Here is a 23,960-nt window from a genome sequence, read left to right as displayed (position 1 = left end):
CTGGACAAATCATTATGTATTAGTCTTCTTACTGTAGCTTTAAATACACGGGGGGGGGGGGGGGGGGGATGTTCTCCCAGCCATTTCCATTTCAGTTTCAATTGTAAGTGACAGCCTGTTTTATTGCTTTTTATAAGTATATTATACCTGTAATCAGATGTTGTTTGCGAACGTTATAATGGGTTATGGGTAGACCTACATACATATATATATATATATATACACATATAGTAATTTTTACCTATTAAAGAATACTGTTAAATGAATTCTAGTAATGACACAGTAGTAATAGTAATACAAAATAAATGATAAAAAGAGTAATGTTTCTAATCATTTTGTTAGTGCAGGTGCATCATGGGTAGCACTATTTCGTAATGACACATTCCATAATGGTATGTCACAGCGAGAATGCTCATCTAAAGGAAAATCCAAGGAGTCAAAAAGCCAAGACTGGCTGTGCATGACACCACTTCTCTTTTAATTCAAAGGTTTATCCCCACAAGAAATATATTCATTTTGTGCAGTTTTTTCCCCCCATACCAAAAATATGCAGGCAGTAACAGAACTGGAGGTTTTTTTTTTTTTTGTTCCAGGCTAAAAGTACTACCTCATCTCTGCATGAGAGAGCTGCCTTAAAGAGATGCAAAGAAAGACTACACCCACAGACAAGTAATTACAGAATGCAGAAAAAGAGTCATGCACGCGATTGCATGTCACCAAATTCCACTCCTACGGCAGCGGCTCTAGGCGACACGTGACGTTTCAGACTACCGGACAAGAAAATCCAGTTCAGTCTCTCGGAAGTTCTCTCCCGCAGCCGAACTCATAAGATATCCTCGTCCACACAAGACCTAATGCCTTCTTTGGCTGAAAACTTAATACAAAAAAAAAAAAAAACCAGCAGAAATGAAATGAGATCGATAGAACATCACTGTTCCAGAAAGACGGTCAAAGCAAACATTCCTGCTAAGCAACATGAACTTCCTGTAGATGAATAGTAAACAAAGAGACTAAACACCTTGAAAAAAAACAAAGATTACAGCTCACTGAACATTTTCCATTCCTCTGTTTGTTTGAGAACTATTCTGTCCAGCCGTTACATTTTGACAGAGGTTTTCCAATTTACTGCATTTTATCAAATCATTCTAGTACCAAGACCTACCTGAGTACTTCTCCAAAGACCTCAAAAAATAACCAAAAACACCCCACACCCTGAACCACTTCATACTGTGTCTCTCAAAGAATCAGGTGACAATGGTCCACAGATGTACCAAACCACACAGGCACAGGGAGCCGAGCTGACCTTCAGGACATTGGCTGCAGGAAATGGCTGTTCTCACAGCTGCAGATTCAGTCGGATACGGACTCGAAAAGGTCCCACGTTTATCAGCCACGAAACGCAACAAAGTCTAAACGGCTGAGCTTCTCCTTTCAGCAGCTCCACTGTCTAATATGGAGAGATGCAGAGGATAAAACAGGAAGATGTTTTCTCCCGCAGGAGAGAGAAAATCCGGCAAGCGGTTGTGCGAAAGAACATCAATGTCTCACACTTCCTTCTACCCCCTCGCATCTGAAATATTTATACGTCTCGGTGTCTCGCTTTCAGTACATTTCGACTCTTAAGTCCAGTCCTATCAAACATCATTTTAGATCATTCAGACAGATATCAGTACCACACACCAACCGCTGCCCAATGTCCCCCCAGGGACAAAGCATGACGGGACACAGGGTCATTCAATGATGTGGTGTCATTCATATCCCCACTTTACACTCAGGATCAAATCCAAAACCGGACGGTACAAAGTTGTCACAAAGCTTGTCACTTTCCTAATCACTATCTGGGGCTCAGCCAGCTCGAGAAAAGCACCGGCACCCCCTACTGGACAGCAGCTTTTTTGGTAGCGTACCTCTAACCAAGGTGACAGGGATGCAAAGCTTTTGCACAAAGGGACACATCATCCAAAACCTCGGATAACCTTCAGAAATGTGCTGTCAGCAAGTGACCAATAAACAGCGAGTACAGCAGCCCTATTCAGGCAAGAGCAATAACACTGACCATTTAGTCCAAATGATCTATATATTAACATAACGAAAACAAATCCTAAATTTATTAAACCACAGATACGTATCTGAAATAGAAAGTGACATCTCCAACTTAGAAGGTAGTAAACGTTTTGTGGCCCAAGGATTTAAGTGGCAGCCAGACCCCCCCAAACATGCTGGTCAACTATGGATTAGACCACCCAGCGTCTCAGTGCCAAGTGGACAGGCTGACAATACTCAGTGTTTTTGGTTTTCAAATTGAACAGGGGAGGGACCCCCGGCAGCCAGGCAAGGCCGCAGGAAAGGAGGAGTCCAAGCAGGCTGGCTTATCTCAGTCTGCAACAAGACCGGATCTCATCATGTGGGACCCAGATGATGGTCTATGCCAGGTTCTCTCTGCAGGAGCTGCCGCTCATCTCTGAGGTTTGGGCCAGACGACTCTGTGCAAGAGCAGCTATCTGTGCTGACCTGGGGCTCGACTTCAAGGCCAGAGGACAGCTGTGCACCACAGGTCTCAGTCAGCTGTGCTTACTGGGCGTGGTCGGGGGAAGGGGAGGGGCTTGTGTGGGTGGGCGGGGCTAGTGAAAGGCAGCAGTCTGGACAGTCATCCCGTGAAGGGTTGAGGGGAAGGGAAGCCAAAGAAGATGACCCTTCCTCACCATGAACTTGAGCTGTGTTTTCCACCTCCGTCCCAGAATCCACCTGGGCGGTTCCTCCCTCCTCACGGGATACCACCGTCTCCAGCCTCAGACTGACCACTGGGACGCTGACCCCACCTCTAGTGACTGATTCTGATCGGTCTGTACAGTAGGGGGCACTCTCCTCGCTGCTTCCATCCGGGCCAACGCGGCGAACGGGGCGACACCTCTGGGTCGCTGCAGTGGGGCGTGTCCTGTTGGCCCACATAGTCCTCCCTTCCTCCCATCCTGTCATCTGAAAAAACACACAGAGGGTGAAAGGGTGACCGGCAGCACAGCTCCTGCAGAAATGCATAGGAGAACGTGCTTGGAAAGCAAAGCAAATATTTATAGGTCACTGTACGTCGTGCCTCAGTCCAGTGAGTCAGCAGCCTACAGAATAACAGGGAGAATGGTGACAGAAGGGACAAATGCATGAGGGGGGGGACGCAAGAAGAGCTGGACACGGTCCCAAAAAAATCCCAGAGGTACCTACATTTTTGCTGGTACTTTTCATTTAATGTTTTTAAATCCTTGCGCTAAAGACCGTGGATGACGTACAGACCTCGGTCCACATTGACAAAGAACATCGAAGTTACCGTTTCACCTTGAAAAGCCACAGCGTGTCGCAGTAACGACCCCCCCCCCCCCCCGATGCACACTCACCTTCAGGGGGCGCCTCTCTCAGGTGTGGAGGTGGAGGGGACGTGGGCAGCTCGCTCTCGTTCAGGGTAACGGTCCCTCTTCCTGCTCCTGCGGGCCACACGGCCACCCGTCAGTTTAGTTTCGGGGAACTGATCGCATATGGCTGCCCTCCCCCTTCCCACACCAAGCGCTCCACAGGCCTTCTCACACCCCACCATGGCTTTCACCCTTTAGACCTCCACTCTATTCTTAGATCAGAGCCCTTCGCTAAAGCACTTAATGTCAGCTGACTTTAAAGGCTTCCCATTTTGAACGCTTGCGTCTCCTGAAGCGCACCTGCCTAGGATCCCTCTGTTGTCCTCCTAGCGGGGATTCTCCCCCCTCCCGACCCACCACCCCCAACGTGACCCCGGGTAGGTTTGATAATGGGGCAGGATTTCCTCAAAGTAGCGAGGCGCGTCGCCGCGTCGTGCCAGCTTAGCGGGGCGAGGACGTCATGGGGAGGGCTGGCACGCATTAGGTGCCCGTTCATGCTTCAGGCAACCCGCCCCCCCCGACACTCAGTGCATGACACCTCTTTTACAAAAACCTTCCCTGCTGCGAGCGACTGCGGAGAGCTTTGTTTCGGACAGGCTCAGCCGCACGATTGATCGCCTATCCTCCAGGCTCGGTGATAAATGGTGAGCAGTCATCTAACGCTGCCATACAGTTGCTCCCTAGGTGGTAACAACTGGGTCTCTTTCTGATCTCGCATATTTAGCCCCTATCAGTCTCTCTCTACCGGACCTCATAGCTGTCAGTTTTGGCGGCGAGCCCTCAGCCATGTTCCGTCTGGTCTACAAAATCCCCTAATAACGCCACGTTCCCTAAATGTGTTTGTAATGTGGGCAATCATTTTCTGTAATGGATCCTTGTCATCTTTATAAAGGCCGAATGGCCATCTTAAGACAGACAAACTGGTTCAGTCAAGCTTGAGATGGATCCGCAAAGTGGTGTTGCGTTTCCCTCTGCTGGACAAGACAGGTATTGTGCCAGTTTCTGGACACTCTGTAAACATCTTGCTGTTCACAGAACAGACTCCTGCACCTGATTTTAATAGCTAAATCTGACTGGTGCCAACATTTATACTGATTTTGCCCGGCTATCCTGTAATATTCTCAATATACACACAGGCAAATAAGTACATTCTATTTTGCACACACAGAGAATATTTATATTAAAAATGAGATTTAAACCACATGCATTACATTCAAAAGGGCAGAATAATGTCCATTGAAGCATCTTGCCCAAGCAAACAGAACACTCTCATAGTTCAATATCTGCCATTTTTTTTTACAGGATAACAATGATCAAAGCCTCACAGCTTCCCAGCTCACAAAGATGTCCTTCAAATGGTCTGCTTGATGTCAGGGGCACCTGATCTGGCCTACTAACAGGCTGCACATCCACCCTGACTAGTGCAATGAAAACACAAGCTTTGACGGCATATCGCAGCATGACGAGCTCAAAAGACACGTACTTCCAAATCCCAGCGACACATTGTAGGTGAGGCCTCCAGGCAGCAGGGGGAGACAGAGAAAAGGCAAGTTAGCAGAAATGGTAACAAATCCTGGTCTACAAAGCACAATCAAGCGGAAGGCCAAATCACAGTCCTTCAGCTATGCTGGACACACGGGGAGCCGCGCCACATGGGTGTGCTTTAAGGCAGGGGTCCCCACCACCTGTCTGTTGAACACCGGGGGTTTTGTGGGGGGGGGGGGGTTGGATAATTTCCAAAAAATAAACTGCATTTTCAAGCCATGGCCTCTCTCATATTTACAAGTAATGAAATCTCTCGCACTGGTTTGTCGACAAACATCCCCCCCACAATAAGGTTTACCGATCTGTGGCATTTTTCTATGGCATAAACCAGTTCATGGACATCAGAATGTTGAAAACCCCTGCTTCAAGGCATTGTGGGTAATGAAGGGTCTCGGACCCAGCTCCACATCAGGAGCTGTCGGACAAGAGCCCACCATCAGGGGGCGCTCTCATGGTGGAGTCTGCGTCACCAAGGACAGCCTTGCCTTTTGTATTTCTCTGTTTATTAAACCCAGTAGTCTTCAGTAAAAATTGTTAAAGGGAAACAACATTAAATACACGTGTTTCCATTGGGTTTTTTGCTGGAAGCGTTTCCCGTGGGCCATGCACAGAACCAGTGGAAATGAAAATCATTTTCTTTGCCGACTCCAGCTCCGACTGGCCGTGCTGCATCGTTCGCAAATTAAAAATCCAAATGTTTTCCCACTTCAGCGATGTCCAGGGAAAAGGCAAGTTGAGAAAATTCTAAATCGAAGCCAATACTCATAAATCCAGCCAATGTTTTGGCCGTGTGTTTATTTTAATGAGTCTACTGCTGTGGTTTCCGTTTTATTCCATACATCACCACTCTGCGGGCATCACAGTTCGGTTCACCTTCTGATATCAGTAGAAGACAAACACAATAGCAGAAATCAGCAGCAGTGCAGTGGAGACGTCCCACCCACCACTAGGGGGCGCAAACAGCCAGCCAATGCAAAGCCATGCAAATAAGGGCGAGGCTGACCTCAGCCAATGAGTGTTTAGCATGCAGAGACGGTGGCCCGCCACACCAGTTGTGAAGATTAACCATGTGTACTTTGGAGCACGATGCCCCAAGGCCCCAGTTACACAATCGTGGGATGGTGCACCAGGCTATATCAAGAGGCCAGCTAAGTAGGGCGACGACAACGCTAACCTGGGAGGCTCCACAAACCAGCCATCTCCAAAGTCTTCAGCTTCTTCTCCAGCTCTGCCACACGGTTTCCCAGAATCCTGTGAAAACAAAAGCCAGGACTCCGCTTGATGCCATGTGACCTACCCTTAAAGAGCTAAGGCACTTCTTTTAAAATGCAAGCTATAGCATGAAAAATTCATGCCACATTAAATTTGAATTTTTCCATTTTCTTCCCGTCAGATATTTAATCTTCTACACATTATAAACACACCTTGAAGCCTTATGGCATATATTTTCTGTGCCACTAATAAACATAAATGCAACAAAGCCCTTGGGAGGACAATGTGTGACAGGGCACATCTCACTTGTTGGTCTGTCGCTGGTGCTGAATGACCAGGTTCTTCTCATGGATGGTCTCCAGCAGTGCAGTGGCCAGGGACTTGAGGTCAGAGATGGATTGGGGAGTAGCAGGTAGGCTACAGCCATTGTCCTCAGACAGCAGAAGCTCCTGCACTGGAGATAGGGGGTGCCACCGGTCAATAACCCAGAAGTCCCAGAATCCCCGGCACTGAATCACTTCTTAGCAAGTGTCCGTCATACTTTAACTCAAACAGCTGGGACTAAATTATACTATAATTTCTTCTTTCCGTGTTATATTTTTGTAAAACTTTATCTGAAAAGCAGAGTTCAAAGGTGAAAGGGGGCACAGGAGGGACCAGAAGAGATCTGGGCTGCATCTGAATTCACACACTTCTTATTCTGCACTTACATGAGGAAAACAACAAAGCACACACTACAGCGACAGTCAATTAGTGCAAGTCTTTGGTGTGCAAGTACGAAACTCCATGCACTTCCTGGATGCACGTCACCTATGAATTGCCGGACGTTGGCCTGTAATGACAGGAGTCCTGCATAATGACAAGTACCGAACAAAACCCCGGCTCCCTCAGAAGTCTCCTCTGGGTTTGTGGTACTGAATAGTGTAGTGTTTGCCCACTTCGGACTTAGATGCAGGGTGCCATCTAGGAACGTTTTGTGTACTAAGCGACGCACGCTACGGTTTTGCCGTACTATTTGGTGTGGAAGTGTGCAATTTCGGATGCAGCCTTACAGAGGCCGGAAGGGTACAATCAAACAAACTCATGTATGGCGGTGGGATACTGGTGTACCTTGTTTGGCAGAAAGTACCCCGGTGAGAGCACTGCTGTTGGATTTTCCATATATTTTGGAGTTCTTGCGTCTCTCCAGGGCGCTCTGGAAAGACACACCTGGGTGAACTGCTGACAATTATTCTCTAATCACCGCGGACCGAGTTTAATCTGGCCTGCTATTTCGAAAAGCACGCACCTTGTACTTCATCACGTTCGTTTTAAGCAGGCGGACCTCTTCCTGGAGCTGCTTAAACCGCTCGTGTATGTACCTGAGATGAAATCAGTTCGATAACCGTTGAATAAACATCTATGCAAGGCTGGTGCCTGCTGTAGAAAATACTAGAGAAGACTGAGACAACCATGACACTGACAAACGGCAATTACAACCACCCCCTATGCTGCCACAACCTCTAAGCCAGGGTTTCTCAACCCACATTTTCGCTCCCTTCCAGCTCCCAGGACTCCTACAAACTACAGCTGGGAGGGAGCAAAAATGTGGATTGTCTGGTGGCCCCAGAGGACTGGGTTGGGAAAAACTACTCTCAGCCATGTTCAGCACATGCAGTCCACACCTGTTCTCCATGCAGAGCGCATCCACGTCGATAATGCGGTTATCCGGGGTCCCCAGGATGTGGTTGAGCTCCCGGTTGAGGCGGCCAGCCTTCTCCTGAAACACCGCATGCTCTGCCTTCACGTCCTGCAGCTCATCTGTCGCCGCCTTAAGATTCTGCTCCAGTTCTTCATTCTACACCGCCGGGCAAAGGCAAGTCAAGTGTGACCAAACGAATATGAACATAAATGTCAATACAGGACCTGGGTCAACGGCCCATCAAGTTCTGCTGCCTTTAGCTTTTACTATATAATCTTCAAATCTAAAAGATTAGGGATTCGTGTTATTAGTGTCATAATATTTCTAATCGCTTAAGTAATATCTGTGCCGGTTTGTAGTGTGTCATCACTGGAAGGTCATTCATACTCCTACGCATCACCAAGACGCTCTTAGTCAAAAGACTCAGGATCACATGATCACTGGGTTGTTACATCATGACTTTGTTCATAACACTACTCAACATAGACCCCGAATTTGATCCGTGATGGTGTTTATGCTGATTTCAGAAATGCACTCAGAATTTTGCCATCACCCATAGTTGACTCACGTCATTTTTAGGCTATAAATATAGCCTATAGTTCCATATTAAGAATATACTTCCACCGTGCACATGTACTGTAAATGTATGTATAGGGTAAAGTTTAACTGGATGCTACTCAAAATGCTTTGTTGACCAGTGTAATGTGGGTGGTGTTCTCCCTCTGCCGACCCCCACACCTGCTCCCGTGCTCTTTCCAGCTGCTGCACCAGGTCCTCTCGCTCATGGGCGGGGAAGTGTCGCGCCCCCACCTCCTCATCCCCCAGCCTCTGCTTGGCGATGGTCATCCTCAGAAGCTAAGAGTGAGACGAGTGTGAGATGCCCGGTGTCTACAGCGCACCCCCCCCCCTTCACCGCTGCTGGGACCCCTCCCTGCCAGAACTTGACTGCCTGTCGGGGTGGCGCTGTGGAGAGACTCGCGATGTTCTCATCATTAATTACTGCTCTACATCTCAACGAGCTTTGATCTTGTCGTTGGGAGCCAGCAGATTAGTTGGTTCCCATCAATCCTCGGGGGCGTCCCCTCATAAGCACGGCCCCCCCACCGCCCCCCAGCCTACTAAAACGCGATTCCGGAGCTGGCCCCCCCACCTTGTTGTCCCCCTGCGCCTCCGCTAGCCGCTGACTCAGCTCCTTCACCTCCTCCGCCAGCCGCTTGCTCTTCTCCCTGGAGTCCCGCAGGAGCTGCGCCAGGTTCACCTGGAAAAGGGTGGAGCGAAGGTGAGGACAAGAAGAGGAACCTGCCGTGGGCAAGCAAGTTAGGCGACAGCGACTTTCGGGGGCAGGTGAAGCTTCCTGTGGTCTGACGGGAACAGAGCCCCCTAACAGACCTGCAGAGGGCGCTATGCCTGCAAGATCATTCAGGGACCAAACACACCTCCTCTATGAGCATCCGTCCCTCATCTTCATCCCTCATTCCCATCCTATAGCAGCCTATGACTTCTTGTAGGCCCCATTCAATCATCTGAATGTCTGAACATCAGAAATGACACGGCGCGTCCAAGTAGATATTTTTGCGTGCAGCGACCTGCAAGATGCGTCAAGTCGACGAGTTTTGTAGCATTCTGACAGGTAGCACCATCGTTTATAAACGCAGGAAGCAAGTCATTCGGAGCTTTTAGGGCAGAAATTTAACACTGCAGGATGAAACTGTAGAATCCGGCAGAGACTCAGCTTGGCAGCCGGGTGTGAGAACAGCACCCCCCCAACCCACCCACCCCCACCCCCCGCATACACAGATGAGTACAAACATCCCTCACCACCTTTTCTTCCCAGCTGTGGCCGCTTTTCAGATGCATGATGGATCTGGCACCTCATCAGGCCCTGCAGGCTAACTGCTCTGTGCTCACAGGCTTTTTATCAGCTCTGCTCCTGCTTATCTGTTAAAGGGGCTTATCTCTTCTGCCCTGGCACTGGCACTGGAACTGGCACTGGCGCTTTGACAGCCAGAGGAAAATCTGGAAAGGGCATGAGGTTTCTCTTTCTGAAAGGCCTGGCTCTTTCGGCATACAGTACATGGGAAATGCAGCCTCCCTCCGCAAACACGCAGGATCGCGGGGACGTTTTCTGTCATACCTGATTTCGCTTTTCTGGGGGCAGTGAAGGGTCACCATCCTGTAACGTAAATTAAAGGTACAATTAGCATGCATTATGCCATGGAACAGAACTAGGCCACTACGAGGTCCCTCTACTGGACAGTCCCCGCAGTGCACCCCCTCTATGAGCTCCCTCTACTGGACAGTCCCCGCAGTGCACACCCTCTATGAGATCCCTCTACTGGACAGTCCCCGCAGTGCACACCCTCTATGAGCTCCCTCTACTGGACAGTCCCCGCAGTGCACACCCTCTATGAGCTCCCTCTACTGGACAGTCCCCGCAGTGCACCCCCTCTATGAGCTCCCGGTACTGGACAGTCCCCGCAGTGCACCCCCTCTATGAGCTCCCTCTACTGGACGGTCCCCAGTGTCCACACCAACTATGAGCTCCCTCTACTGGACAGTCCCCGCAGTGCACACCCTCTATGAGCTCCCTCTACTGGACAGTCCCCGCAGTGCACCCCCTCTATGAGCTCCCGGTACTGGACAGTCCCCGCAGTGCACCCCCTCTATGAGCTCCCGGTACTGGACAGTCCCCACAGTGCACACCCTCTATGAGCTCCCTCTACTGGACAGTCCCCGCAGTGCACCCCCTCTATGAGCTCCTGCTACTGGACAGTCCCCGCAGTGCACCCCCTCTATGAGCTCCCGGTACTGGACAGTCCCCGCAGTGCACCCCCTCTATGAGCTCCCGGTACTAGACAGTCCCCGTAGTGCACCCCCTCTATGAGCTCCCGGTACTGGACAGTCCCCGCAGTGCACCCCCTCTATGAGCTCCCGGTACTGGACAGTCCCCGCAGTGCACCCCCTCTATGAGCTCCCTCTACTGGACGGTCCCCGCAGTGCACACCCTCTATGAGCTCCCTCGACTGGACAGTCCCCAGTGTCCACACCAACTATGAGCTCCCTCTACTGGACAGTCCCCGCAGTGCACACCCTCTATGAGCTCCCTCTACTGGACAGTCCCCAGTGTCCACACCAACTATGAGCTCCCTCTACTGGACGGTCCCCAGTGTCTACACCCACTATGAGCTCCCGGTACTTCTTCTTGAGGCCTTGGTGTCGCTCCCGTAGCTGGTTGGCCATCAGCTTGTACTGGTCCCGCTCCTGCTGACAGGAGTCCAGCTCTTTGGACAGGATCAGCAAGGCCTCCTTCTTGCTCTCCAGCTTGCGTTTGCACACCAGGAACTGTGAACAGAGGAGTACCGAGAGGGACGGTCTGTGGTTCAATGTGGGACAGGGCTAATGTTACCTGAATGTATGACTGATTTCCAGCCATCTTGAATTCTGAGCTCGGGGTTGTGTTGATTCCTCAGGGTTTATGAGTCGAAATTCCGACTTGAGGGGGCGTTCTAGTTGAAATTTCCGACTAGGAATTTGGAATTTAGGAGCTACAACTTCACATGGAATGTAGCATTACTTTAAGTACTAAAAGTTCAGCGCCGGGTGCAGTGGAAAAAGCGCCCATGGTTTCAAGAAGGCTAGGGATGGGACTGGAACATATAACCTATGGCGTCCACACATTTGGCTTTTTCCAAACAGACAGACAGGAAATCTGAGGCTAGCATCCTCACAGAACCACAACCCCAGCAAAAGCAGCCACAGAACAGCAAGTCAGCTGCATGCCCCCTGCCCCGGTCCCTACTCCCTCCCAGTCCCCCTCCATTGTTCTGTCATTGCTGATGACCTCACACCTTGCATATCAGATAACGACACCCAGAACAGCAGCTTGCTGCCATGGCGATTGGGACCCGCTACCTTACACTAAATTACCATCCTGGCAAATACTTTTTCAAACAGCAACTTACGTAGCTCATGGTTTCACATCATCTGCTGTTTACACATCAGACACTCTCTGCAGGTCATTACCGAATATATAAAGGCTTTAGGATAAACGCTAAACAGCTTAAGAGATGACAGCATTCACAGTAAACAGTGAGCAGTGTCCTGATGCATGTACGGCACAGCGCACCACGCCAAGGGTGGAACTTAAGAGTATCTTTCCCGATAGACATTTCCAGGGGTCAGTATGTTCTCGGCACTCTGGCAAAAAGCCAGCATCCCCCCCCCGTCAGAAATGTGACACCCACGTTTTCAATCCAAAACCTTATTCCCAAACCACGGACGCAATATTCTGATTTGCTCTGCTGTCAGGAGGGTAGACCCATTCCCAAAGGAAGCGACCCATCTCTTTAGAGGCCTGGATAGTGTTACCTGCAGCTTACAGCATAGTCTCAGGGTGTGCACGAAGAAAAAGCACGTATTCATATATTTATGGTGACCTGCGTTTAGCTTCCACTCACAGCACCTCAGGTCGAAACTGCGCAGCTCGCTAGGCAGAAGGTTCTAAATGACAGGCAGTCTTCGGGGTAGGACCTGTTCATTGCCCAGAGCTGTCAAATCTCTGCTAAATTCAATTTGTGTCAGAGTAACAGTTAACAGGCATGCCAATTAGGGTTTTTGGGAAATGTCCATTTTTATCCCTGCAGGCATCCATCCATCCATCCATCCATCTTCCATACCCTCTTATCTAAAAAAAAATGCTATAGGGCTGCTGGACAATCGGCAAACCCCAAACTTTGCTGTGACCTGTATGTGTGTATATGTGTCTGAAAAGAGAGCAAGATGGGATATGTAAAAGGAAGAATTCCAATACAGCTGTACGCATATTTAAATAGATGGCAAATAAACTTAAAATCATTATTATTATCCTTATACAGCAGTTTTTTAAGTACATTTACCTTTAACATACTAAAATCTTTACCAGAAAGATGTTTTCACAGAAAATCGGCTACAGGGACAGGCATACAGCCCTTGGAGAACATTAAAAATATGCATCGATCCGATAAATCCTCACAGGACACAGATCAGTGTGCAGAGTATAGTTAAGCTACAGGTGTGTTTGGGACATAAGGCCGCGTGTTTCTGTTTACAGTGAGGGTAATGGTCTTACTTCCACGCCAACATTTTGCAGTGGACAATGTCTTGACAAACAATGCTCTCAGAAGTACCTAGCATTGCGTTGTGTTTACGGTGGAACACATCCATTCATCTTGCACAAATGCCTTATCTAGCGAGCTTAAGTACATCCCAAGATGCACTGCGGCGAGGGGCACCCTGGACTGGATGCTACTCTGTCAAAAGGGCAAAACAGCAAAATACAAAAGAGAGAGAAATTATGCTCCATACGCGTGTAAAATGTGAACACCTGTTATACTGTGCAGGCCATACAAAGCAATTCCTGTTCAAACCGTCTCTACTGCACCTCGCACATATCGTCCAGAGGTCTTTAATGGTTCAGAAATGATTAAAGATCTCAAATGGACGATTCGGCTGTTTTTCAGGGGAAATAAAATGCGTATTAAGTTCAGATGTAGCGGTCCGACCGGCCGCTTCCAGCTTACACTGCCTTAAATCAAACTGCGGCCATCGCACCTAAAATTGGACGCTGCGTCCTACGTCCCTATAATGCACCCTCACGGGTTTGCGTGCGCAATCCACTGTAAAACGCGTTTGCATTTGTAAATTTGCGATATTCCAGTCCTACTGATAAGCTACGCAGCTGTCATGGTGCTGCATCTCTTTTACTTTCCTTCTCCACCTCCCCAATCCACACCGGTGCGTTGCACCCACGCCGGCCTGCACATCACTAAAACACACCCCGCAGTATCGTGCATTACGGAGCCTATGGCGACACGGCGGTTTAACGTGACGTGCAAGCTCCATTACCAGGCCCCCCGGTCCGGCCGATCGGTCCTTGATCCCCCCCCCCGCGCCCGGATACCATCCCCGGCGCTGACGGCCGAGGACGCTCCTTCCTGCGGCTCACCTCGCTCACCAAGCCCTGCCAGTCGCTTTCGCTCCGCTTGGAGGAATTCATCGTTCCGCAACCTCCAGATATTACCGCCCGAGGACGGCGAGGTATCGGGGAGCGATGAGGAGAAAGCGGCCGTATTTACAGTCAGGTGGCTCGGGATCTCCTCCGCAGGCTCCTCCTCTTCCTCCTCCTCTTCCTCACCCCCATGAATTTCGCGTCAGCATGAGGAGCAGCTGATCGGGATTGTATTCAGATGGACTACGGACTATATACCGGATTGTCCTGTGCTCTTTGCCAATTTTATAAATGTTATACAATATAATTGCTTCCCTGAAAAACAAAAATTAAAACGGTAATGCATTCTGTATCACCATTGATCGCTGTAATGAGGATCGGATGACGGGAGTTTCGGTTTTGTACTAGTTATGCCTTGGACCGTAGTATTAACATGATAACGTGGGCTAATATAAAAATCAGAACCGGTCCTTAGGGGATGAAAGATGCAGAAATGTACTTCTCATTCTGCATGCCAGTACTTCCATGAAGTTCTCGTTAGGTTTAGATCCGATTACTGGGAAGGTCATGGCAGGAGACTGACTTCATCCTAGAGGTGAAACCACTGCTGAATTTGCTTAGGAGCATGTGTGCTGGCATTATCTGCTAGGAATATGGGAATATCATAAGAAAACTGTTTGTAGCTTGGCCGCACAATGGCCTTATTCATCAGGCCTTCAATATAATATTACTCACCTTGTATCTCCACATGTAACTGCGGTTCAGATACTTCACAATTAAAAGTCTTTTTCCCCCTTGCAGTCTCATATTTCGCTCACTCCCTGTATATTTTCTAACTGTTGAATGACCTAAAATAGTCTCCCTGTTAAAAAGGTTGGGTTTCCCCCATCAAGTATGAAATGGTCAGAAATCACTGGAAATAAGATGTCCCACCTAAAACATTCATATGTGCATAAATGTGTATATGAAAATTATCGATGTTCAGGAAATGGGCACGTCGACGCAGCATTTCTACAGGGTACAATGACAAACACTGGGAAACGTTGCTTCCTGCCTGTACCCAATGTTCCCAAGATGGACTCCAGTACCCCCCGGTGTCCCCAGTTGGGATTAAGCAGTTTCAGAAAATGGGTGGATGTAACTTTAATTTCTGTGTCATGCTCTGTGGAATGTCAAGGTATTTGTAATCTGAAGTTATTTATATAAGCCTGTTCATATATATAGTCCATATAAACAGTCTGTGAAGAAACATGTATATATGATATGCAATATATATCTTGTCAAGGCTACTGGCAGATGGGAGGAGCGAAGACGCTTGTCTTGATTAAGTAGCAGATTTTGCTGAAGATAAATGTGTTTGTCATGCTGTATACGGAGTATTATTTATCTTTTTTTGGCTGGCTGAGCTTTAAATAGCCGCTCGCTCTTTATTTATAGAGACGTAGCGCTCTTCCCTGCAGCCTCCATGCTACCTTTCCCGTAAAATCGCAGGTGCAGCTGTGCAAATTTACCAAGATGCAGAGCAGACACGTCCAGCTGTTACGAGAGAGGCTCGTCCCATTCTCAGACCGACCCAGAGGTACTGCTCGCTGAAGTAAGCAAGTGACGTCTCTTGAGTTCCTTGGGATTGTGAATGAAACCACTTGACACTTGATTTAATTGCTTTCCAACTTTGGCCTGTTTTTCTATTCAGAATGTGCAATGGATTCAGTTTACAGTGATAATGGGTATAATTACAGGTCTGGAAGAAAGCCAAAAATTCACAACGAAAGCCTTGTATATCTGAGAGTCTGATCTTAAACGGTGACTCTTCTATGACTCCATGTCAGCTCCTTGTTCTCAATGGACACCACGGACATCGCACCATCAGGAGTCACGTGTTCCTGCGGCCTGGGTCAAGCCAGCAAAAAACCTGACCTTGCTCACCTAAGCGTTTGCATCTCGGACAGCCCAGGTTCACATCGATATTTCAGTGGACAGCGCAGCTGTTTGCTACTGCTCTTTTGTGCTAAGAGCACACATTTGCGATGACTGAGACTCGTTAGCAGTAAGGTCATGTACCGCACAAAAGCTTACAAGAGCTCTTTCACATCAGGACCGTTATCATTCGCATAATGGAAGTGTGCAGCTAATGCATTTTTGGCTTTAAAAACAACTGTTAGGGGTCATTTCTTCAAGAAGCCAAATTATTGTAAGATATTCCTGGTGAAAATTGCAGAATGAAAATACAAGTAATGCAAACCCCTAATAACATGCATAATAACGTTACTCTGTAGTTTGCATTATCTACTTATCTGGAACTGACTGCCTACCACTTCATCTGTTCCCCTTATCGTGTCAATCACTTCATATTATTTTATTAATTGAAAAAGCTTTCGTGTTGTGGCACACTTCCGTTGTTCATTCTCAGTGGTTTTTATTGCATCATAAGCATTGTTCATTTACATTTCATACAGTTTGGAAGAATAGCTACATTTCCAGGGTAACGCAAGATGCACGAAATCATATTATTGATACAAAAAGTGTGAGGACCGCAGCGCATACTTCATGACTGTTATTATCATTATTATGAATTATAATAGTTGCCGTGTTGTCAGTTCCAACGATCTTCCCGAAACGTCGTATAAAACTTGGTTCAGTTCTGCCGTTTCCTTACTCCACGACGGCATTCAGCTGCAATGTTCACCTACAGTGTTTTATAGGTGAAATTACTCGTCACTGTCCTGAGTAACAAAGATAACTCTTCGTTAATTTACGTCCATCCTTCTTTATTTTATTTACAAGACGCAAGTCATCTTCCGGTGCCGGGATCTGTATACACCAGAGTTTGGTGAAATGTTCCAGCACTGCCCGGCCGTTTTATAAAGAGGCAATCGACATGAGTATTACGTGGTTTACCTGCTAAGTTTCCTGCTGATCTATGGGCTCTTATGGGAAAATATATAATCCATGCTAATTACTTACCTGTACAGAAATCATACCATTAGTTGGCAAGTGAAATATTATGTGAACTTTTAAGATTAGTAATAAATCTGCTGTAATACAAAATATCATGATTTGTTTCTTTGAAATCAGAGTCAGATGCCAGTGATTTTATGATGCGATAAACGAAATGGTTCACGTGGCATTTGAAATGCTGTCGTGCATTGAGATGTCTTACCTTTGGATACTTTGGAGAGCTGTTGCCCCCAAAGACTGACTGAGACGTACATAGAAGGTCACTGCTGTATATGGGCTATTTTAATGGGATTCACAGACAGTTTACATCAGCCTGAGACTCTGAACGGTCAGAAGGTCTCAGTGCAATCAGAGGTACCTTTTTAGGTGGAGACTGAAAACAGACCATGATGACTTCTGCCAGTCTGTGTGCATTGAGAACGTACATCTCAAAACAGTGTTACACGATATTCCAGTGTATGATATGACAAACTGATGTTACCTAAGTCAACTGCTCGTTATATGGGTAAGTGTATATTAGAATTAGTCATGTTAGTGTGCAGTGTATTAAATTGCATAATAGAATGGATGAAAGATGATGATAAAAAATGCAAAATCTTTTTAAAGATTAATGATAATGAGGGGACTGTAATTTGTCCTTAATGCACATCAGCAGTTCCTATGCAGATAAGAATTAATGGGCACCTCTCATTCTGCTGGTCATTATTATCTAATTTAAAGGATTTCTTCCCATTTTCACTTTCATTGAAATTTAAAGGTGGTGTTTTTTTTTTTACAACAGTGTGAAAGCGGGTGTATAGTCGCTCAGGATTTTGTCAATTAGTGGTACTATTATGGATGAATCAGACATGGGGATACTTCACCAAACAACCGATACAGCCTTGTATCTGATGAAGGTGCATCAAGTCTCTGGTCCTCTAGTTCCTGGAGCCCTGAGCAACTGACCTGTATTCACAAACTCAAGTCGATGATGATGTGCTCAAAGATCTGCGTGTTGCCCTTGAAGCTGGAGGAGAAGATGAAGTTCCGGCGGTCCGTGGACACTGGCGTGAAGGAGCGAGGTGCCTGGATGTAGATCTCTTTGAACATCTCGAAGACCTTCTTGTCTTCATTCCACAGGTGAATCTGTGAGAAGGTGTAATCGCTACCCAGGGCCAGGTAGTGCCTATCCTTGAAGGAGAAGGGCTGCAGAATCATGGAGCCACGTGAGGGTAGCGCTTGTAGCTCTGTAAATCGCCTAGCCGTCCACTGAAGGACCTTGGAGTCCCCGATGTAGCGTGTCATGGCTAGATAAAGCTCCTCCTTCATTTGAAACGCATTGACAGCCACTACATCCTCCATGTTGGGGATTTCAAAGTGCTGTACAAATTGTTGAGTGCCTCTGTTCCACTGGTAGATGATCGGACACTGGGAACGGCTGGCCAGAATAAGGTAGGCCTTACCGTCCACGTTGACAAACTCAGCATCCGTGTCCCGAAACCATTCATGGAGCGTTTGCACCGAGTAGAAACCCTTGCCGTTCCACTTGTAAAGCGTGGACAGGCCTGCCTTCGAGCTGTCAGCAATCACAAAGAACCACTCATCAGCTATCTGGAATGTCTCGATGTCGTTGGGCTTGGATATTTTGGACACCTCGATGTCTTGGAACTTGGCGAACTTGTTCTGGTCCTCGTCAAACTTGTATATGTGGGAGCCACCAAAAAGCTGGGCCACAATGATAAAAATCTGGTTGTTGATCAAGACGGACTTGCACCCAACGATGGACTGGCCTGAGTTTCAAAGTCGGACAAAGGGTACTGTCTCATTATCCTCACGATGTTACATTCAGAGATTGTTTAGGCAAAATTAAATTCATAAAGATTTATTTCCGCACCATCATCTAACAGTGAAGTGGTGGGAAATTCCTAAGGTTCACTTTATAGCAAAAAAACTGGAAGGAGAGATACTGACCTGTGATGTTGTCGTAGGTCCTGAAGTTCATCTCAATGTGGTCCCACTGCAAGATCATGCAGCCCTCTGCGTTGGGGGCAGCGAGGGCCACGTAGACGTCGTTCTTATACGAAAAGGTGTCGGTGGAGAGCGACTCTGCTCCCACTGACTGATGAAGGATAAAGTCTGCACAGAGACGGTATTGTATCCCATAAAAGGGAATTTATAGAATTCATTTCTATGGGCTATTTTTGAATATTTACGACAGAACTACTGCCGATGCTCTTTGTTCTGAAGATGTGACTCTTCCACAAATCTCAGCTGTGATGCTAATAACGTCATCTGTGTATCAAATACCTCCCCATCTAGGGGTCTGTATAACACGGCACATGCAAGTGATAAGGGCGGCAAATTCAGTAATACACTGGGTTTCTTTCTATGGTCTGTGGGGGCAATAAGTCCACAAAGAATCTTTGTAGCACAAGTGCAAATTGGATATGTACGCTCAATGTGTGTAAGATCGATGTGGCTTTATGGATGAGTTACTGGCTCCTGGAGACTAACCATGGCAGTTTTTTCCTCGTTACTGCGGATACATACAAACCAGTAAAATGGCTGTGCTAAAAAGCAGGGTTTTTACAACAGGGCACACTCACACCATTCACACACTCACACCATTCACACACTCACACCATTCACACACGCACACATATTCATACATACACACATATCTACAGGCAATTTAGCAACTAGATTCAAAATTGAATATAATAATAATAATAATAATAATAATAATAATAATAATAAAAGCTAAATGAAGTTAAATTAAGCCAAATTTAAAAATCAGACCTATAATAACACTGGTTCTAGCACGTAGCAGTTTCGAACGTGACGCCCACAGTAAGGGAGGGGGTGAGGCGGTGGTCACCGGTGGAGATGCACTCGCTGTGCAGGCTGGCCAGGTCGTTCAGCCGCTTGCCCTTCATGTCCGCGGGGCCGTCACAGAAGATGTCCGACACCGTGGCGTTCGTATTCTTCAGCCATCCCATCAGCCACTTGGCCCGGCAGTCGCACTCGAACAGGTTGCCCCGAAGGTCGCTGCCGCAAGTAGAAGAGATGGGGAGATGGGAAATGTTGGGCGGACACCCAATGGGAGAGAACGGGGATCACAGCATATTGATACCAGCCGTCACATGACTCAGGACACATCTATGGTCACATGACACAGGACACATCTATGGTCACATGACACAGGACACGTCTATGGTCACATGACACAGGACACGTCTATGGTCACATGACACCACACCACAAGGTTGGCACTTCAATCACTGCTTGAGACTGGTACCCCCAACAGTCCCAGCTGAAACGTTATTACCCACACATCCAAATTTTACTTGGGTTTTCCTGATCTTCTACCCCCCGGTGCCTTTGTACTCCTTGGCGAAATCTCCCTGTTTTCCACAGCGTTAGTAGGCATGCAGAGCAGCAAACGAGGACACACTTTGTGTCTATTACATTTACATTAACGCTTCGATGCATACGCAGCCACGTCTTTATAAGCCGTGCAATTTTAGGATGTGCTTAAGTACAATAAGTGCATATGGGGTGAAGAACGTTTCCGCTTACAGTTCAATCAGGGAGTCCAGGTCGATAAAAAGATCCCTCGGCAGAGCCTTGAGATTATTGTTTGCTAAAGACCTGCAAAAAGAGCCAGACAGGAAACAGGAAAGGCTTTGAGATTTGCTGAGTGTCTCTGAGGTATGGTGGCACAGAGTGAGGGATGGTGCCCATGAGAGCTGACGGCAGTGACGGTGGCTCACAGGTGTGTGAGGTCCCGCAGGCCCCGGAAGGCGTGCTTGGTTGTGGTCTCCATCTTGTTGCTTTCAATGAACCTGGCAAATTGAAGGAATGTTTTTCAGCAGCACGACATAGGGGACAGAGGAGGACAGCAGAGTACAAGGGTCCAAGCCGGAGGTCGGGGAGTCATACTGGTATCTCTGTGCATTTTAGCCTTAATTAAATCTCATTTTGTCGAACTTTGGTCAGAGGTGGTACGGTCGGGTCCAGGAAGTACAAATCCAGACCGAGGTTTTGTTTCAACCAACACGTTGACTATTCTTGAAACAAGGTGGCACAGGTGACTCCACCCTTCTAACAGACTCCTTTTCTGGTACCCATCATCATACCTGCCATTGTTCTGCACTCTCAGAAGAAGCGGGACAGCAGCCAGGTACAGTTTTGCTCCTCAAGGTTCAAAGAACATTATTGCCCATGCTCATCCTTACCAGTGAGGAAACCGAGATCAAGCCCTCAGTGTTTTTCCTACAACTCCAATAACTATGATCCTTGGCATTTTTAAAAGCCTGGCTACAGTCCTGTGTACCTCCAATGATACAAAGCACTTCTGTACCTTAAATTAGACTATTAACTATTAAATTGAAAGGTACATTTATCTACAGTTAGGGTACAATTGGCGAACCCTTGAGGGTACAGCCCCAACGACAAGTAATTGGACCTTGAAAGGTTTTTTTTTTTTTCTGACAGAGCGCAAATAGAAACTTACAAATATTCCAGATGCGGCAGACCGGAGAAAGCGTCGTCTCTTATGGCAGTAAAGGAATTTGAGTTAAGAAGCCTGTGAGGACAGAAAGTGATGTATTAGAAATATACTCCGAATCAAACTCAAAGGATTTAGCCCCCCCGACCTAATATTATGCTGTATTGTAGTTTAATATACATTCAGAGGCCACCGGGGGGCTGTGGATGGATGGATGGATGGATGGATGGATGGATGGATGGATGGATGGATGGATGCTCCCTGCTGTTTTGCCTTTCATTCCATGCAACTGGCCACCTTAAACATCTTACAAGCTCACCTAAATGACAAAATGAAATCTGAACCAAATTTTTAATAGTATACACTTATTACTAACCAGGGTTCCAAATGATCTCCAGTATATACTTACAAGAAAATATTACCGAGCAAAACTAGAAAACAGAATGTTTGTTGAAAATAACTTTTCTGCCACCTAAGGTCTCATCGCGCCGTAATGCGATGTTAATTACGGTCATCTCCGTTAGCGTGGTACACTGCCTCTATTAGCTGGATCTCTGTGGGGGTGCACGGGTTTTATTCGTGTTATCCAAAGTGGGGGCTGCTAGCCTGTGAACTTTGCTGGTTTCCATGCCTGGACCCAAGCGGAATAGCCATTGCATCTCAACCCAATTAGCCATTTCACTGTCCCTTGTAAGTTAGGGAAAATTCTTTGTTTGCCATTGATAGAAATGCTATTAAGACCCAGCTTTTAAAAAACAGAGCAACTTCGCCCCTGGAACGTAAACTCTCCATAGTACAAATTACTGCATTGTGCTTCTCCTGTCCCGCTCAGACGACGTCCTTTCACATAACTGTGTGCACTAACTGCTGATACAGCACACTAGTAAAACAAGAAAAGTATGACAATACGTAAGAAGTATGACAATAGCCCGCTAGTCTCGCCTAGGTGAGATTGTATTGGTACAGACTATCTGCATTAAAAATTCTTTGTGCAGCGCTTTTGGCTTGAACTGAAATATGTTCCTGCAAGTAGCCGGATGTACTAAGACTGGCTAATTAGTAAATGCTTACGATCTACTGCTCTCAGTGTGGGTCAGACCCTTTGCTGGAATTCCAGATCAATATCACTGCCTCGTGTTCCCCTTTGCCTGCTCGTAAAATTTAACCAAACACATGTCCTTAACAGAATTCATTACCACACAAAGATATTGTGCTGAAAAATGTACACGGACAGCAGCTGAATATATCTTGAACAGAAAATGTTCCGACCCATTAAAAGTTTACTTACAACAACTGCAAAGAAGGCATGTGGGAGAACATAGCCTCTTTGATCTCCGGGAAGGTCCCGTTGACAATACTCCTGAAAGAATTAATATTATATGCAAACACGTAAATTTTCCCCATGCGAGAATGTCATAATCGGAGATCATAAGCGAGGCGGTAAATAAGACCAATTACAAAAAGATATCAAACTAACAAATTCTAATTAGCATGCACCGTGAGGCATACTGTACTGTACATTAAATGACTTTCAAAAATGCAGCTTATTTTAAAAGACCGGAAAATCCACCAACGCAAACATTTAAATTTCTGAACAGTTAAAATGGTGCCGCAACATTTATTAAACCGTAATGTTTTAAAAAAAGATAACTTAAGACATTCAATGGCATTTTGCAGTGAATCATCTGCAGAATACTTACAGGGAGTTGATGTCGTTGGGGATGATGCGAGGGACATAGGAGGATCCGACACAAACGATAGACTCTTTGGAGCAGGCGCATGCAGAAGGACATCTGAATATCTTTTTGAGATGAACTGCAGGAGCCAGACAGAGCAGGATGGTGCAAAACAGACCGCAGCGTTTGATTACCGACATCTTGGTTTCCAGATGTTCAAATGCGTGAAACGAAAAAGACGCCGAAGCAGAAACCGGCTCGCCTCCAGTCTGCGCTGTGCAATGCTGCACTGAAGTCCTGACATCAGCAGTTCAGTTGCAGCCTCTTCCCACATCTATTTATTTATTTATTTATTTATTTATTCATGCGAATTATTTATCCACCACAGCATGCAAGTTGTGGTTGGTAGACGGCCTGGGAGGGAAATTTTACATAACGAACTAAGAATGAGTAGAAGAGATGGATGGACAACAATGGGTGGTGCAGAAATGACACTGCATATTCGCGCGCATCTCCACGAGCAGATTGGAAACGTCCTAAAGTGCAACTTATCGGCGCAAACCCGCTTGCAGTTTATTAACTGCACAAGCGTTTGGGAATTTCTGTTATGCAAAAAAATATTTATCTAAGAATCATGGGTTTGTTTTAGTTTGTTAATTAAGTCGTTATGAGTTTTAATCATTTTGAAGAATGTATACGATACAAGTTAAGAAAAAGATGTGGCTGAAAAGTGCTTGTGTTACAACTGCAGTTAGTTTAAAAGAAACCTGAATGAACAAATGCAAAATGTTCAACTGAATGGATTTACCTCAGTAAATAATATAATTTTATTTACAAACTTGTGCACCATGCAGTGTCTCCAGATGACAAGAACAATCCCTTTATTGCTCAGAAGCCAAACTGTTTACCATTCGTAGCAGCTAACAAAGACTATCTATGCTAATAGATCAGTCCCTGCAAGCTTTTTGATCAAGTTCTCTATAAAGAACTGCTTCAACTTGTGACATTTCTG

General features: G+C 46.7%; 2 protein-coding genes across 3 annotated transcripts; both read right to left on the bottom strand.

The window, feature by feature from the left end:
* Positions 1–49: 49 nt before the first annotated feature.
* LOC125720566 (coiled-coil domain-containing protein 149-like) lies at positions 50–14,154 on the bottom strand. The gene is given in 14 exon segments (XM_048996131.1): positions 50–2,892; positions 2,894–2,976; positions 3,387–3,473; positions 4,885–4,917; positions 6,121–6,197; positions 6,465–6,612; positions 7,269–7,353; positions 7,447–7,519; positions 7,823–7,995; positions 8,578–8,694; positions 8,990–9,097; positions 9,974–10,012; positions 11,020–11,181; positions 13,823–14,154. Coding segments are annotated over 14 exon segments (1,557 nt in total). The 5' UTR covers positions 13,874–14,154; the 3' UTR covers positions 50–2,571.
* Positions 14,155–16,221: 2,067 nt separating this feature from the next.
* LOC125720565 (leucine-rich repeat LGI family member 2-like) lies at positions 16,222–23,954 on the bottom strand. 2 transcript variants are annotated; one of them, XM_048996129.1, is made up of 9 exons: positions 22,973–23,954; positions 22,561–22,632; positions 21,279–21,350; positions 20,536–20,607; positions 20,342–20,413; positions 19,641–19,810; positions 18,734–18,898; positions 17,729–18,552; positions 16,222–16,548 (listed from the first exon to the last, which is right to left on the bottom strand). In XM_048996129.1, exons 1-8 carry the CDS (start codon positions 23,146–23,148, stop codon positions 17,735–17,737), a joined length of 1,617 nt encoding a protein of 538 aa, XP_048852086.1. In that variant the 5' UTR covers positions 23,149–23,954; the 3' UTR covers positions 16,222–16,548; positions 17,729–17,734. The 2 variants fall into 2 exon arrangements, with proteins under 2 accessions (XP_048852086.1, XP_048852085.1); XM_048996128.1 differs by having other exon boundaries at positions 16,222–18,552.
* Positions 23,955–23,960: the final 6 nt, after the last annotated feature.

The sequence above is a fragment of the Brienomyrus brachyistius genome, chromosome 25 (genome assembly GCF_023856365.1).
Source record: "Brienomyrus brachyistius isolate T26 chromosome 25, BBRACH_0.4, whole genome shotgun sequence".
Lineage (NCBI taxonomy): Eukaryota > Metazoa > Chordata > Actinopteri > Osteoglossiformes > Mormyridae > Brienomyrus > Brienomyrus brachyistius.
Note: the sequence above shows the minus strand (reverse complement) of the source record. Positions and strands in the feature narration are given on the sequence as shown.